The sequence below is a fragment of the Zalophus californianus genome, chromosome 14 (genome assembly GCF_009762305.2).
Source record: "Zalophus californianus isolate mZalCal1 chromosome 14, mZalCal1.pri.v2, whole genome shotgun sequence".
NCBI classification, from domain to species: Eukaryota; Metazoa; Chordata; class Mammalia; order Carnivora; family Otariidae; genus Zalophus; species Zalophus californianus.
In genome coordinates this window covers 44,621,357-44,639,397 of record NC_045608.1, presented here as the reverse complement: position 1 = coordinate 44,639,397, position 18,041 = coordinate 44,621,357, and the positions used below count along the sequence as shown (strand labels likewise).

Below are 18,041 nucleotides of genomic sequence, written 5' to 3'. Positions count from 1 at the left end.
AATTTATTTAAAAAACACAAAACAAGACCAATATTATCCTCTCAAATTGGCACAGATTAACTACATGCATGGGAAGACTGAGCCAGATTTTGCTGAAGGAAATATAAATTGATACAACCTTTATGGAAGGTACTTGAAAAAATGTTTCAAATGCCTTAAAGACTATGACCCTGTTGGCCACCTGGGTGGCTTAGTTGGTTAAGTGTCAGCCTTCAGCTCAAGTCATGATCCCAGGGTCCTGGGATTGAGTCCTGCATCAGGCTCCCTGCTCAGTGGGGAGTCTGCTTCTCCCTTTGCCCCTCCCCTACTACTCCTGCTCACTCTCTCCCTCTCTCAAAAAAAAATAAATCTTAAAAAAAAAAAGACTATGATCCTGTCTTTAAACTTTTTTTTTTTAAGATTTTATTTATTTATTTGACAGAGAGAGTCAAAGCGAGAGAAGAAACATAAGCAGGGGGGTGTGGGAGAGGGAGAAGCAGGCTTCCCACTGAGCAGGGAGCCTGATGTAGGGCTTGATCCTAGGACCCTAGGATCATGACCTGAGCCGTAGGCAGACGCTTAACGACTGAGCCACCCAGGCACCTCGCTGTCTTCAAGTTTTTTAAAAAGTACACCCAAAGATACTAAGTTGTTTGTAGATGAAAACAAAAATTTAACACAACCTAGTTCAAAAATATGGGGCTATTTATGTGTAAAATATGGTAATCCATAGAGAGAAATTCTATGCAATTTAACCATGTTGTAGAAAAAATATTACTGATATGGTAACTATATTTTTTCATAAACTCATTATTTTCTAAAGTAGTTTGCAAAGAACTATAGTATGCCATTATATAAGACATATATAATACACATGCACAGAAAAACTAGAAAGATAATCTCCAAAAGTACTGCTGGGATTACCCTTTTGTGGTATACACTGAGTGTATGTTAATTCTAGGAAGCAGCTGCGTGAGTAGGGACATTTAATATGAGTATATCATCAGAGATGCTCATGTATGTCACCTATAAATTAAAATAAAAACAAAACAAAAACATGGTATTTACAGCAAATATTTAGAGAAACCAACTTTCAAATACTCTAGTAATTGAGTATGTAACTACTGCTTAGAAGTTTTTATTTCTTTTAACCCTTACAATAACTGAGCTATTTCATGAAAAGAAAATATACATTTTATCTGACTACACTCCTCATTGGCACATGCCTGCAGTCACAGGCTAACCTGTCTTACCCCAGGAAAGCACCATGACCGAAACATCATAATTAATATCAAATCTCAGTAACAGTAAGTGTCCACATGGTGGTTAAGTTTCTGAATAGATCTAAAACAGGTCTCCTATGTCATCACAAAAAGTAAAATGCACTAAACAAATCAGTATCCACTATAAATTTAAGAGGTTTATCCTTAACTGCGCAGCTTTTCAAATGAGAGTTGGTTGATGAAAGGCATAGGGAAAATGTATCCGAACCTCCCCATCTGACCAAAAAATGGAAAGTCCAGTTTTCAGCTATTCTCTTATTGACGTATTTTTCATCTCTAAGCTCATTTTCCACAAAGCACAATGATAACAACATTCATGAGCTCATAATCTAAGAATAGGTTTTCTTTAAAAGGAGCCATTTAAACACACAATGATAACTGGTTAAAAAAAAACCTACAATTCATGGTTTTAGAGAATACTTCAGGAAAACCATTAATGCACACAAAAGCACATCCAAATCCTTTCTTGGTTCCCACAGTTCAAATGCCAACAAAGCTACCGAACAGCTGTGAAACAGACTAAGGCTGAGAATTGGAAAAAGTAAACAAAGCAGCCTACTCCACCATCAAAATGAGCACTACAGAATTTTTAATGAGAATGCAATTAATTGACTTTAAAACAAAAGTTGATATTTAAAGAAAACACAAAAAGGAGAAAGGGTATTTAATAAACAAGACCAACATTTTACTGATCTCTTACTTCAGTAGCTTATTTGTTTCCCCTTACAACATCCACCCAATTCATTCTCATCTAAAACCATTCCCCCTCCCAGTATAAACCTCCTTAGCTTTGGCAAGTGTTATTCCTTAAAATGTTCATTTCATAAAACTTAATTCCCTAACTAAACCTATTAGTCCTTTTTCTCCTTCCTATAGATTACCATATTACTCTAGAGACTTAATGTTCTTTTCCTTTGCTACGCTTTATGAAGACATCTGCCACCATTAAATGAACCACTTGATGATAGCTTTTGACTCATTCTACCAATACTCAAATGACCATCTGCTCTACATTTTAATGGCATCTCGCCTAAATTAAAAAACTTAGAGAATTTACAGAGCTTAGTCTTTTCGTTGGAAAATTTTATAAGAACAATTAAACATGCTGGTCAAGATCAATGATCACAGTTCTTAAGACAGCCAATGAAAAAAGCTAAAAATCACAAAGCACTCATTTATAAGTAAAATGTTAAATTTCTAGTTAGAAAAGATGACTGAAAGAGAAAACTAGAATTCTTACTACAAGCAGTGCACTCTACAAGGCACTTCAACATGTAACAAGAATACCTAAATTATCACTTCGTGTAATAGCAAAAGAAAAAAGTCAATATATAATTATTCACTAACAAAAGAATGGAAACATGTATTAGGTATAGAATGGAATACCTAAAATTAATGCTCAATAGTCACACAACTCAACGTGAATGAATTCTTCAACCATAATGCTAAATTTTTTTTAATCACCTAAGAATACAAAATGTTGCAAATAAAGTACTATATATCTTTTACAGGTACATAAAAACGTAGCACAAATGTAAAAAAAACATTAAAATGATAACAAATTTCTGGATAATGGTTACCTTAGGAGAGGAGGGAAGGGAATGGAATTGGATAGAAGTACACAAGGCATTTGTTTCTAGATGGGTTAACAAGTATTTGTTACTCATTAATCTATTTGGATATCTTATATGTTAAGTGATAAATTTTAGAACACTTTTTAAGTTAAAAAAATCCTAATAGACTAATATGACACCTAGTTAATCCTCTAAATCTGTGCCCTAATTGAAAGATTTCACCTAACATAAAAAAAAAATAATAATTTCCAAGTCATTAGCCAGTACTTAAATGTAATTACTTATTGTGGCGTAACTGTCGTCATTCAACCAAACAGGAAATTCTATTTCTGATTTAAGGATTCATTCAACTTTAACCCCAAATCAATGTGACAAAAAGTAATACAGAGATTAAAGAGGGTTAAACCAACTGTAGTATGCATCTTACTCTCCCTGAACCTTCAAACTACTTACTGGTTTAGAAATTGTCTCAAGAATAATTAAAATTCTTAATGAGGGTAAGGCCTTTGTGACCTGCCAGCTGGTAGGTATATTCCACATTCCTTTCTCTTGAGAAATACTAAATTAATGAAAATAAGATTGTTATTATTAATAATACCAGCCACTACACATTACCACATCAAGCTAACGTGCTTTACACACACTTTCTTTAACCTTCCCAACAATACTAAAAGCTGGGCATTATGCGCGCCTGGGTGGCTCAGTGGTTAAGCATCTGCCTTTGGCTCAGGTCATGATCCCAGGGTCCTGGGATCGAGCCCCACATCAGGCTCCCTGCTCCACAGGAGGCCTGCTTCTCCCTCTCCCACTCCCCCTGCTTGTGTCCCCTCTCTCGCTGTGTCTCTCTCTGTCAAATAAATAAATAAAATCTTAAAAAAAAAAAAAAAGCTGGACATTATGATCCCCATGTAAAGATGAAGATATTGAGGCTCAGATAAGTAACCTACCTGAAGTCACACATTAGTAGGTGGCAGGCTCAAATTCAAACCTAGGTGGGTCTGATTACAAAGCTTGGCCTTCCTAAGGTCTTTGCTCCACCAAGGTTTTTTCTCCATCTGATCATATTTAAGGAAAGACAACATATCTAGGGCATCATGTTCCCCATTCAACCTACTAGATTCAAAATACTATAAGTTATCAAGTCCTAATAGTCAAATAAATCTCGAAGGGATACACTTTAAAAACTGAAAAGATTATCTACTTTTCAGTTAATTCAACAATGTAGTAGAGTGAAACATCACTTCTTCAAGTACAACCAACTGTTGTTATACATTAAGAAAATGTCTTTGAAGGCATCTCACCCAAAATCTACAACTCCATCATATCTTTTCTGCTGGACAAGTTATTCTCATCTATTTTTGCATCCTCTACTACTCTATTACAAGTTTGCATAATAAAACTACAATCATGCCCTACACACTCCAAACAAAAGAAACAAGTTATCAAAATAGGCATTTTTAGTAGTATGTTTATTTTTAGAATTTGTTGCATAGGGATAGAAAGTTAATGAGGTCAAACAAAATTAAGAATTTTATCACTTTTTTCCTGCTAACCAATAAAAGTTCACTATTTCTTTTTTTTAAAAGATTTTATTTATTTATTTGATGGAGAGCGACATAGAAAGAGAGGGAACACAAGCAAAGGGAGTGGGAGAGGGAGAAGCAGGCTTCCCGCGGAGCAGGGAGCCTGATGTGGGGCTCAATCCCAGGACCCTGAGATCATGACCTGAGCCAAAGGCACACACTTAACGACTGAGCCACTCAGGTGCCCCCCAAAAATTCACTATTTCATTTTAGAAGCAAAACACATGTCTGTGTACCCTGATATACTCCAACTTCATTTTACAGGTAAAGAACTATATGGCTCAAAGAGATTAATGTTATAAAGTTGAAAAAGAAAAAAAAAGACCAACAAATCCAGTTTTTTTTAAAAGATTTTATTTATTCATTTGAGAGAGAGCCAACACAAGACAGCACAAGCGGGGGGGGGGGGGCAGCGGGAGAGGGAGAAGCAGACTCCCCGCTGAGCAGGGAACCTGATGGGGGCTCTATCCCAGGACCCGGGGGTCATAACCTGAGCCAAAGGCAAATGCTTAACCAACTGAGCCACCCAGGAGCCCTGACAAACCCAGATTTTAATCTCCACCATCAACTTATTACTTGTGAAATCTTGGGCAAGCTAGTTCATTTCTCATAGCCAGTTTTCTCATCAGTAAAATAAAGGCTAACAAATAACATTTTTATAAGGATTAAATGAGAAAAAGTATATAAAACACTTAGCATAGTGCCTGATACATGACTGGAGCTCATGAAATATGAGTCCACTCCCCTAGTTAACAGTCTTACTTGATAAAATCTAGAATGAACAAATAACCTTAATTTCCCTACTAAGTTAGTGCATTTTCCACTACTTCATGGGGCGAGCAAGGCACCATAATCTTAACTATTACAATTCCAAGCTGTTATGATTTATTATCATCAGCCCTACAAAATTCTTAAAAATCAAATAATGATTTTTTTTTAATATAAAAGCTTCTATCCCATTTCTTGCCTTTTTAGGAACAAAATTATCATCAAGAAGATAAATCTACCCCTGGAGAAAACCAAATACTCATATCATGAGTGTGTTTACAGAATACAAACTAATTCTAACCAATGCAACTATCTAGAAAGGTTAATGTGCTTAAAAAAAAAAAAAGTATTCCAAAATGATAAATGAATGTCTGGACTATCTGCTGTTGTTCCCTCCACTAAGTTAAATATCACCTTATCTTAGTTGTGTTCTATCAATTCATTTATAAGCTAGTTGTATAGAATTCAGAACCCATTTTTCCTCTAAAACAAAGTTTTAAAGATGACTTAAGTACCAGACTATTTCACAAGAACCTGTTTACACAGAGCAATGGGCATACAAAGATAAAAACTGTTAAAATTGATAAAAACTCTCAACAAAGTGGGCTTAGAGGGTATACACACACCTCAACACAAAAAAGGTCACATATGGGGTGCCCGGTTGGCTCAGTTGGTTTAGTGTCTGCCTTCAGCTCAGGTCGTGATCCCAGGGTTCTGAGATTGAGCCCCACGTAGGACTCCCTGCTCGGTGGGGTGCTTGCTTCTCCCTCTCCCTCTGCCATTCCCCCTGCTTGTACTCTCTCACTCTGTCAAATAAATAAGTAAAATCTTTTAAAATAAATAAATAAAGGTCCTATACAATAAAACCATAGCTAACATCATATTCAATTACTCTAAGATCAGGAACAAGACAAAAATGTCCACTCTTGCCATTTTTATTCAACACAGTACTGAAAGTCCTAACCGCAACCATCAGACAAGAAATAGAAATAAAAGGCATCCAAACTGGTAAGGAATTTGTCATTATTTACAGATGACATACCATATGTAGGAAACCCTAACAATGCCATCAAAAAACTATCAGGACTAATAAATGAATTCAGTAAAGTTGCAGGATGCAAAATTAATATACAGAAATCCATTGCACTAATAACACTAATAATGAAGTAGCAGAAAGAGAAATTCAGAAAACAATCCTGTTTACAACTGTATTAAAAGGAATAAAACACCTTCAAATAAATTCAACCAAGGAGGTGAAAGACCTGTACACTAAAAACTGTAGGATACTGTTGAAAGAAATTGAAGACAATAGAAACAGAAAGAAACACTGTGCTCATAGACTGGAAGAATTAATATTGTTAAAATGTCCATAATACCTAAAGTAATCCACAGATTTAATGCAATCCTTACCAAAATACCAACAGCATTCTTCACAGAAGTAAAACAAATAATCCTAAAATTGTATGGAACCATGAAAGATCCCAAATAGCCAAAGCAATCTTGAGGAGGAAGAAAGAAAGCTGAAGATATCATAATCCCAGATTTTAGGCTATAGTACAAAATTAACAGTAATCAAAACAGTATGGTAGTGGCATGAAAATAGACACTGATCAATGGAACAGAATAGAGAGTCCAAAAATAAATCCATGCTTATACAATCAATCTACAACAAAAGAGGCAAGAATATAAAATGGGAAAAAGACAGTCTCTTCAATAAATGGATGTTGGGAAAACTAGACAGCTACATGCAAAAGAATGAAACCAGACAACTTCTTACACCATACATGAAAATAAACTCTAACTAGATTAAAGACCTAAATATAAGACCCCAAATCATAGAACTTGTGAAAGAAAACATAGGCAGTAATCTCTTGGACATGGGCTTTACTTTAGCAACATTTTCCTGAATGTGTCTTCTCAGGCAAAGGAAACATAAGCAAAAATAAATACTGGGACTAGATCAAAAGGCTTTTACAGCGAAGGAAACCATCAACAAAACAAAAAGGCAATCTACTGAATGGAAGAAGATATTTATAAATGATATATCTGATAAAGGGTTAATATCCAAAATATATAAAGAACACACACAACTTAACATCAAAAACAATCCAATTTAAAAATAGGCAGAAGACCTGAATAGACATTTTTCAAAAGAAGGCATACAGATGGCCAACAGACACATGAAAAGATGCTCAGCATCACTAATCATCCAGAAATGCAAATCAAAACAGTGAGATATCACCTCACACCAGTCAGAATGGCTAGTATCAAAAAGAAAATAATAAGTTCTGGGGCGCCTGGCTGGCTCAGTTGGTTAAGCGACTGCCTTCGGCTCAGGTCATGATCCTGGAGCCCCGGGATCGAGTCCCGCATCGGGCTCCCTGCTGCTCAGCGGGGGGTCTGCTTCTCCCTCTGACCCTCCCCCTCTCATGTGCGCGCGCTCTCTCTCTCTCATTCTCGCTCTCTCAAATAAATAAATAAATAAAATCTTTAAAAAAAAAAAAGAAAATAATAAGTTCTGGAAAGGATGCGATGAAAAGGGAACCCTCATGCACTGCTGGTGGGAATGTAACCTAGTACAACCAGTATGGAAAGCAGTATGAAGGTACCTCAAAAAATTAAAAATAGAACTATCATATGATCCAGTAATTCCACTGCTGGGTATTACCCAAAGAAAATGAAAGCACAAATTCAAGAAGATATATGCACCCCAATGTTTACTGTAGCATTATTTACAATAGCCAAGCTACAGAAGCACCTTACATGTCTACTGACAAATGAATGGATAATGATGTGGTATGTATGTACAATGGAAAATTACTCAGACATAAAAAAGAATGAAATCTTGCCATTCACAACATGGATGGATCTAGTCAGACAAAGACAAGTATCATATGATTTCATTTATACATGAAACCTAAAAAATAAAAAACAACAACAAATAAGGGTAAGAGACTCATAAACATACAGAACAAACTAGCGGTTGCCAAAAGGGAGAGGTGTAGGGGAATAGGCAAAATAGGTTAAGGGGTTTAAGAGGTACAAACTTCCAGTTATAAAGCAAATAACTCACAGAGATGAAGAGTATAATGCAGGGAATATAGTCAATAATACAGTAATAACTTTGGGAAGAGATGATAACTACATTCACAATGGTGAGCACTGAGTAATGACAGAATTGCTGAATCACTGTTGTACACCTGCAATGAATATAACCTTGTATTGTCAACTATATTTAAAAAAAAAAAGAAAATTGTTACTATGTTGCTAGGTCCAATGGAGGAAATGTTCTATCACTGTAATCCAGACATGATGGTAAAAAGTCAAGGTAAATGATGTGGGGACATATGAAAATATGAGTAAAGAAATGGGTTTAAGAAGTTAAGGAGGAGCAGCGCCCGAGTGGCTCAGCTGGTTAAGCGGCTGCCTTCAGCTCAGGTCATGATCTCATGGTCCTGGGATGGAGCCCCACGCCAGGCTCCCTGCTCAGCGGGGAGTCTGCTTCTCCCTCTCCCTCTGTTGCTCCCCCTGCTTGTGGTCTTTCTCTCATTCTCTCTCCCTCTCAAATAAATAAAATCTAAAAAAAAAAAAAAGATAGTAAGGAATATTCCTTAAAAAAAAGAAGCCATTTTCTTATAGGTACTTAAAATGCCTAAGTTCCTGCTAGGTGACGCAGAGCAGTGGTTTCCAAAGTGAGGTATACAACTCAGGAGATATAGAACATGATCCTTTGAAATGCAAGAGAAAATGGAAGTCCACAATGTCTTCTCAATAATTACAAACTCTAAGTGTTTTTGTAAGTTAGGAGCAAACTCACTTAGTGATAAACCCTGATCTGAACAAACAAAAGGCTATATATAGTAGGTAGTCTTTATTATCCCCTTAGTATAATTATTCATATGCTTCCCTGCAGAAATATTAATTTATTTAATTACATGGTGCTGCTGTGGACTTCAAAGTGGGTGTTATGTACTGTGTTGCAAACATACTATATTATAGTTCTAAAATCCAAAAGTACAAACTTGGTCCCAAGCATTCTAAAAAAAAGGGGTTGTGGACTTTCACTGAAACTTTTACATTTATTTTTTCTTTAAAAATCTAAGAATAAGATTAAGTTTTACTAACTGTAAATTAGTCAGCTGACACTAGCACTATCAGTGGGCCTATACAAAAACTCACTCGTCACCCAGGGAACAAAGGCGTACTGAAGGTGAGTGAGAGACTGACAGCACCAGGGCCCACCACTGTGGCTCACCTCTGGCACATTAAGACATGCTGCAGCTTGTTTGTTCCTAATTAAGTGGATTTGTGGAATGCATGCTAATGACACAAAACATGTTGTTGATTATCTTGAGAAAAAGTGCTTAAGAGGCAAAATTAAGAATGAGTTCCGTATTTTTCACTTACAAAATAAATGAAAAATAAATGTTTCCAAAACTGCATACATTTTCTGGGATGAAAAGTAGGTGTTAGTGGTATGCTCCTTATAAGATTTTTTAATTATACCCATTTAATGTGTCCCAGGGTAGAGATGATACGAGAACATAAGTGCCGCCCAAAAGAAACTAGAGTAAGCAAGATGAAAACTGTATTTGGAGATGTTTCCATCGTTATATGGTCTTTAATACCAAAATGATGTGTATCACCAATAAATTTTCATATTCATATCCTTAAAAGAAAATACTTTACTTCATTTTAAATTCAGTAAATTCAGAATTCATTGATTCAAAATATAAAAGTGCAACATCTTCCAATTCATACATAAGAAATGATCAGCATCAGAAAAGATGGAAAATTACTAGCTAAGTTTCAATAAAAATTTTACTTAACTGGTAATGGAATAGAAAAATAAGATTAAGATTTAGTAAACTGTATTAGTTAGGGTCCAGTCAGGAGACAGAAACTACACCAATGCACCACTTCTAGAAATGGGGAAACAATGAAAAAAAAATGAGATTACTAAAATATAAGAGGCTTAAAAAAAGGGTTCCATAGGGCTAGGATCCAGACCTTAATGAAAGGGTCATGACGGGCTGATGCTGGTATCAGTGAGTGGGGGCACACTGAGGATATTTCTTGTTATACTGGAACTAAGTAAACTGGAATCAAATACTGATACTGAAATCCTCCTGGATAAGATGATACCAAAAGGAAGCAAGCAAAACAGAAAAGAGCAAGTCCTTTCTCACTCCAGCCTTCCTGTCTCCTTTGAGGATCCCCTATTGGTAGAACCAATTAGGATCCAGCTGGCAAAAAAGAAAATGCAAGGGCCCCTGGGTGGCTCAGTTGTTAAGTGTCTGCCTTCAGCTCAGGTCATGATGGGATCGAGCCCCACGTCTGGGCTCTCTGCTTGGCAGGAAGACTGCTTTTCCTTCTCCCACTCCCCCTGCTTGTGTTCCCTCTCTCACTGTGTGTCTCTCTCTCTCTGTCAAAATAAATAAATAAAATCTTTGAAAAGAAAATGCAGAGTCCCACCTCAGCCTCACAAGGTAGAATACAGAGAGTGGGTTTGAAGCCAAGATGCAAGAGCTTAATAACCAGCATAACATAGTCAGAAATGTACTTCTTCCCTTTAGATCAATTATCTATCTTTGTGAGGTCTCCTAAAAGCTACAGCATCTAGCAAAATCAAGAATGGAAACAAACTCAATTTAGAATCAGACTTGATTTACTAACATTAAACTAAGATTTTCAAAAAAATGAAGAAAAATCCTATTGCTCTTATTTTTCAAAAAAAGAATATTCTGATGAGAAGCAAAATACCAAAATACCACCCTGATGGTTAGAGCCTTTCAGTCTAGGTGTTTATCCTTTTTCTATATATATTTTTCCATAATTTTTCAGTATTTAAAATTTACATAAAAAGCACTGTATTATCTACAATATCTTTTTGAAACCTACTTTTTTACTTAACAAATATCTGGTAAATATACACTACTTCTTTCACCTTAACTGCTAATATTTTATTGTATGAGACTCATGTAACATGACATAAATTACTCTACATAAATACTTTTAGTAATTACCAAATTATTGTTTTTATAAACAATACTGCAATGAATTTCTTTATACATACCTTTTTATGGATTTGTGCCTGAGGATCTCATGGATATACACTTGGAAGATTTTCTTAGTTGCAGAATATGTGCATTGTAAAGTTTACAAGATTGCCAAATCGCTTCTTAAAGTGGTTGTATCAATTTACTGTCCCACCAATAACCTGAGAGTTCTGATTTCTCCATATTCTTTATCAATACATACTATTTTTAGACTTTTAATTTTTGTCACTCTGACTGGGGTGAAAGATATCTTTCTTTAATTTGTATTTCTGGGTTAGCTCTGAGTTAGCTGTATGAATAGTTATTAGGCTCTTTACTATTAACATCAAATCAAATCTTCAAAGCCAGAAGAAAAGTTGTATTTAAAATGATCTAATCCATTTATCTCATACATAAAGGAAAAAGCCAGCTAGCTGGCTTCTAACTTTTTTTTTTTTTTTTAAGATTTTATTTATTTATTTGAGAGAGAGAGAGAATGAGAGATAGAGAGCATGAGAGGGAAGAGGGTCAGAGGGAGAAGCAGACTCCCTGCCGAGCAGGGAGCCTGATGTGGGACTCGATCCCGGGACTCCAGGATCATGACCTGAGCCGAAGGCAGTCGCTTAACCAACTGAGCCACCCAGGCGCCCTGGCTTCTAACTTCTAACTGAAAAATTTCTCCCACAACTGGTAATGTAATTACCTATGTTGCCCCTAACCATACACTTACAAGCAAATATTAATAGGTCGAGTTTTCTCATTAAACAAAAGAAGCTTTATAGAGGAGGTAAGATTTCAGTAATTTGAATATTGGGTAAGATCTGATAGTTAAGTAGATATGACAATGTCATATCTTCTCCCAAGGGCAGAGCTTGGCTTCAACAGTGTAGGATGACTGGAACTTTGAGCTGCTCTTTAGAACAAAGAAAATGTAAAAGATTAAGAACCCTGATAAAGTAAAAAAAATAATTCCACAAGAGTAAAGACAGACAATCTGGAGCTGGAGAATTTGACAGCCTCACATGCAGTTCAATTACTATATGCAATAGTAATGGAGAACGTAGATTGGATCCTGGACCCAAAAAAGGACATGAGTGGGCCAACTGGTGAAATTTGAATAAGGTCTGTAAATTAGTTAATAGTATTGTACTAATATTATTTTTCTGGTTTCAATAATTATACTTTGTAAGATATTAATACTTGAAGAAGATGAGCAAAGGCAAAAGGAAACTCTTTTTACTAGTTTTGTAATTTTTGTAAACCTGAAATTATTTCAAAAAGGTTAAATTTATTTTTATTTTAACTATTATGTAAACAAATATCAAGTAGTATATATAATAAATATATTTAATAAATCGAGAATATAATAAAGTACCAATAGACATAAATTATCAAATATTTTAATGAAAAAAGAGAAAATTGAAAGCAGTATTATAGTCCTGGGGTAAAACCAGATCTAAGAGCTTGTGATTTGTTCAATCCTTTAAGGAAAAAAAAAATACTGAAGATAGTAAATCATAGAAATTAAAATACATTTCAACAGCACTGCATAAGAAGGACCCTGCATCTAGAAATGCTTTTAAAATGTCTGCTAAAAGACTCAGATGAACAAGAAGAATTATTACACACAACAAATTAAATGTGTAAAATCATCTTGTAAATTAAACTGAGATTTTAAAACAATTACCTCTAAAAACATGTGCTTTTATATATAAGATAATGAAACTATTTATGATATACTTCACACCATAAAGCACAGAGACAACATTAATATCCCTTCAAGAATTGCTGTAGTATAGGATTTGTTACACTTTACCCAGAAAGATATTTAAATTTCCTCATAAACCTGCAATTACTGATACCAAGATGACTCCAAATTATTGAGTTATGGTCAAACTTTAGCTTGAGCTAGCAAGATAAAATTTAAAGAGTCTGGAGAAACAGGTATATGCCTCATTCAGTGTAAAATGTCAGAGTGTAGCGTGGTAAAATGTCTTTGGACAGCAATTAGTCAATATCTATCAAAATATTAAATATGTGTACTCCTTGATGCAGCAATTCCACAACATAAGTACTCAGCACATATACATAGGATTTATTCACTGCATCATTGTAAATAAGAAGACCTGAAGCACGGGAGCACCTGGCTGGCTCAGTCAGTTCAGTGTCTGCCTTCAGCTCAGGTCATGATCCCGGAGTCTTGGGATCGTGTCCCATACCGGGCTCCCTGCTCAGCGGGGAGTCTGCTTCTCCCTCTGCCCTTCACCCTGCTCATGCTCTCTTTCACTCTCTCTCTCAAATAAATAAATAAGGGCGCCTGGGTGCCTCAGTCGTTAAGCGTCTGCCTTCGGCTCAGGTCATGATCCCAGGGTCCTGGGATCGGGTCCCACATCGGGCTCCCTGCTCAGCGGGAAGCCTGCTTCTCCCTCTCCCACTCCCCCTGCTTGTGCTCCTGCTCTTGTTGTGTCTCTCTGTCAAATAAATAAAAATCTTTAAAAATAAATAAATAAATAAAATTTTAAAAAAAGAAGACAATATAATGCTCATCAAGAAAGCACTGGTTAAATATATTATGACATCCAGTCACTGGAATATTATGCAGTTATGAAAGAATAAAGTAGACCTAATGTGCTAACCTGGAAAAATTCCCGATATGTACTATTAAGTGAAAGAAACAAAAGTGCAGAAGAGAGTATAGTTTATTACCATTTGTGCTTTAAAAAGGTAGTAGATTTACAGTATATTAATAAATATGCTTGCAATAAATAGAATATGTAAGAATACCCAAGAAACGGGTAACAATGGCTGTCCCTTTTTGTACTGTTGAATCTTTTCTTTTGGGCATGCGTATACATCTTTCTCAATGTCTAAATAACCAGCTAAGGAAACACAATTTTATGAATTATCGGTTCAAAAATAGCTGAGTCGACTTGTGTTAGTTTCCTTTTTGTTGCTGCCAATAACAAATAGGAACCCATTTCAGACTTGGTAAGCTTTGTCAAATTCAATCATCAAGCCTTAGAAGTAGCTTATTTATGAATTAACTCAAAATGTATTAAAGACTTTAAAGTTAAGATCTGAAACCATAAAACTCCTAGAAGAAAACATAGGCGGTAAGCTCTTTAACATGATTTTGGCAATGATTTTTTTGGACTTGACACCAAAAGCAAAAGCAACAAAAGCAAAAATAAACAAGTGGGACTACATCAAACTAAAAAGTCACTGCACAGCAAAGGAAACCATCAACAAAATGAAAGAGCAACTTACTGAAAGGGAGAAAAGACTTGCAAATAATACATATAAGGGATTAATAATCTAAAATAAAGAACTCATACAATTCAACAGCAGAAAAAGCAATCTGATTAAAAAATGGACTGAGGATTTGAATACTTTTTCAACGAAGATATACAGATGGTCAACAGACACATGAAAAAATGTTCAACATCACTAATCATCATAAAAATGCAAATCAAAGCCACAATGAGGTATCACCTCACACTTGCTAGAACGGCTACCATCAAAAGACAAGAAATAGCAAGGATTGGCAAGGAGGGAGACAAAACCAAGGATGTTTACTGTTGGTGGGAACGTAAATTGGTATAGCCAATAAGGAAACAGTATGGAGGTGCCTCAAAAGATTAAAAATAGAACTACCACAGGATCCAGAAATACTTCTGGGTATCTACCCAAAGAAATGAAAACACTAATTCAAAAACATATATGCATCTTCATGTTCCCTGCAGCATTATTTACAATAGCCAAGACAAGGAAATGACCTAAAAGTCCACTGATGGATGAATGGATAAAGAAAATGTGCTATATATATACACACAATGGAATATGACTCAACCATAAAAAAAGAATTAAATCCTGCCATTTGCAACAACATGGATGGATCTCAAGAACACTGTGCCAAGTGTAATAAAACAGAGAAAGACGTATACCATATGATCTCATTTATACATGGAATCTTAAAAAAAAGCTCATAGATACAAAGAACAGATTGGTGGTTGCCAGAGGTGGGAGTAAGCGAAATGGGTGAAGGGTGTCAAAAGGCACAAACTTCCAGTTATAAAATAAATGTCATGGGATGTAATGTACAGCATGGTGACTATAATTAATAACACTGTGTTGCATATTTGAAAGCTGCTAAGACAGTAAATCTTAAAAGTTCTCATCACAAAGGGAAAAAAAATTTATTAACTATGTATGATGATGGATACTAACTAGACTTATTGTGATGATCGTTTTGCAATATATATAAGTATCAAATCATCTTGTACACAGAAAACTAGTATATGTCAATGATACCTCAATTTTTTAAAAGTAGCTTATTTATGCATCCTGAAAAGTAACAAATTTTAAATTTGAACTACTTTCTACTAAATAGAGTATCATGGAGAAATCTGTAAAAATGTTTTTGATTAAAATAATCCAATAAAATAGTGTTAGATCTATGAGCACAAGCCTTCAGTTTACCACATTACATAAAAATTCTAGAGTCAATAACAAACAGATCCCTGAAATTTGTGAATCAAGGACCTTGACTCATTGTGCATGAATGGATAAGTCTCTGATATAACCTTACATACGAGATGGGATATTACCGACAAAAAAATCAGTGTTTAATCCACTTGGAAAAAGTATTTAAAACAAGGAAATGGTTCAACAGCTTAGACTGTTTTTCCCTCTATCGGTAATGAAACAATTTAGAAAAATCATTCTACAAGGTCTCAATTAACATTCAGCTACTGAACTCCAAGTCTTTCTATGTGTTACAGGAGGCAATACATACATACACACGTACATACATACATACATGGTATCTCAACAAATCCGAGCTACCAGAGGCCCCTCGGCAATTGTAACCCGACAACTAAACACCATATGGCTAGGCAAGCCTCTCTTCAGACAGTTATCACTCGGTGGCTGATTAATTTCAATGGCTTATTAGACAGGCCTCTCCAGACCCTTTCCCTAGAGAAGGAGGAGGGGAACAGTCTGTTGTGTTCCCGGTGCTTTGTGCCTCCCAGGCTTGAAAGCATCCCGGTGACGGTGCTGCCATCATTTCCCGTGGGGTAGCGGGGTCTTTTCTGCAAGTTTTTGTTTACCAGGTACTGAACCTAAAATCTCTTTGGCCCTCTTCCCTTCCCACCGCGGGTTTCTCCCAGACAGACGCCCACCCGGCCTCGCCCCTTCCCCGCACGCGCGCAGGCCCAGGCCAGGGAGCCAAGACTTACCCGTCGGCGCGCTGTCCAGGATGCGCAGGTCGTAGGCCCCGGAGCAGCGGTAGTTGGCAGCAGTGCCGTTGTCCCACACCACCACCACCTCTTCTGGGCTCTCGAAGCTCCGGACCGTGCCCACATGGCCCTCGCCGCCGTCCTGCTTCCCCCACTTCCAGTCCGGGCCGCGCACTACCCGGGCCCCGACCCCTTCCACCATCACCCGGTTATTCCGGGAGTTACTCATCGGGGCCCGGGCGGTGGGCTCCGCCGCTGCCGCTGCCGCTGCCGCCGCCGGGGGGCCCGTGAGGGAGTTGGGCCCGAGCCGGACTCTCGGCGCCGGCGGGAGCGGCAGCAAGCCCCGGGGGACGTGGGAATAACTCACGGGGGCGGCGGCGTGGTCCCCCCTAAGCCCACAACCACTCTCCAGCCGTCGCCGCCGCCGCCGCGCCCCCGGCTCGGACTGGAGGCCGGACTGCAGCGGCTCAGAGGCGGCGGCTGCGGGCAGGCAAAGGGGAGGGGGCCGTGGGCGGGGACTCCCCCGCTTCCTCCGGGCTCCCCGGCCGGGCTACAGCGACGGCCGCCAGGAAACCACGCTCTCCCCCGGCCGGGAGCGCGGGGAGCGCAGGGGGCCGGGGGAGGCTGGCCGGGGGGAGACGGCGAGGGCGGCGGGGGGCAAGCTTAACTGCCGGCCTTTTTTCTCCCCTAGCCCCTCGCTCCGGGGTGGGCGCCCGACTACCGGCACCGCCTCCTCCCCCGTGGGCAGCGGTGGTACCTCCCGGCGTCCGGCGAGCGCCCGGGCCCACGGGCCCCCTTCTCTCTGCCCCCGTGCACGCCGCCGCGCTCCGCCCAACCACAGAGTCCCCGCCGGGCGAGAGCGGCTCCACATCCGGATACTGACGCACTCAAGGCTGGAGCAGCACCTTCTCGGACTAGGAGGGGGAGCCTCAGCAACACTAGGGCGGAAAGGGTTTGGAGAGTCGCGCGACTGGAGAAAGAAAGGAGAAGAAAATCGATCCTTAAGCGTCTCTCCAGGGCCCGAGGAGAGTGCGCATGCGCCCGGCCCGGAAAGCACGGAGGAGGGGGGTGACGGCCAGCCAGAGCCTGAGATGCTGGAGGGGCGGCTCAATGGGGTTGTGGCCTACGGGTGGTGCGCCGCGCCCCATTGGCTGTGGGAAAAGGGGCGGAGCAAGAAATCAGTCCCACTGGCCCGGAGGTGGGGCTGAAGGAAATCTAGAGGAGGATGGGGACGACGACGCGGGCGCTGAAACCAGGTAGTTACGGTGAGGTCAGTCTTTCTTTAAGTTCTAGCGTACCTAGGTGTACAGTGTGAATTTGGGATTCCGTGTTGTTTTAGTCTTCTTTTTTAACGGGATCGGAAGTAGGACAGATTATAGCACAGATTAAGGGCGACATGTATTTTTGTATGTGTAAATTGCAAACATGTCAAACCGGAGTGGGTGATTAGGGATGTATTTTTTAGCTGAATGGAATGCTGTTGAGTGTGAGCTACGTGCAAAGTCCTTTGAAAGGTGTGCCTTGCCTTCCTGCGGAGTCAGGGTGCTAAGTAGACCAAACAGTACAAGCTCCTGAG

At 38.5% G+C, this 18,041-nt stretch overlaps 1 protein-coding gene across 2 annotated transcripts in view; it reads right to left on the bottom strand.

Moving 5' to 3' along the window:
• MIB1 (mindbomb E3 ubiquitin protein ligase 1) overlaps nucleotides 1–16,841 on the bottom strand; it is a 133,989-nt gene extending 117,148 nt beyond the window's left edge. For both annotated transcript variants that reach the window (XM_027576776.2, XM_027576777.2), the window contains exon 1: nucleotides 16,466–16,841. In XM_027576776.2, coding sequence (XP_027432577.1) covers nucleotides 16,466–16,694 — 229 coding nt within the window. In that variant the 5' untranslated portion in view covers nucleotides 16,695–16,841. The remainder of the gene's footprint in view (nucleotides 1–16,465) is intronic.
• Between the last annotated feature and the right edge of the window lie 1,200 nt (nucleotides 16,842–18,041).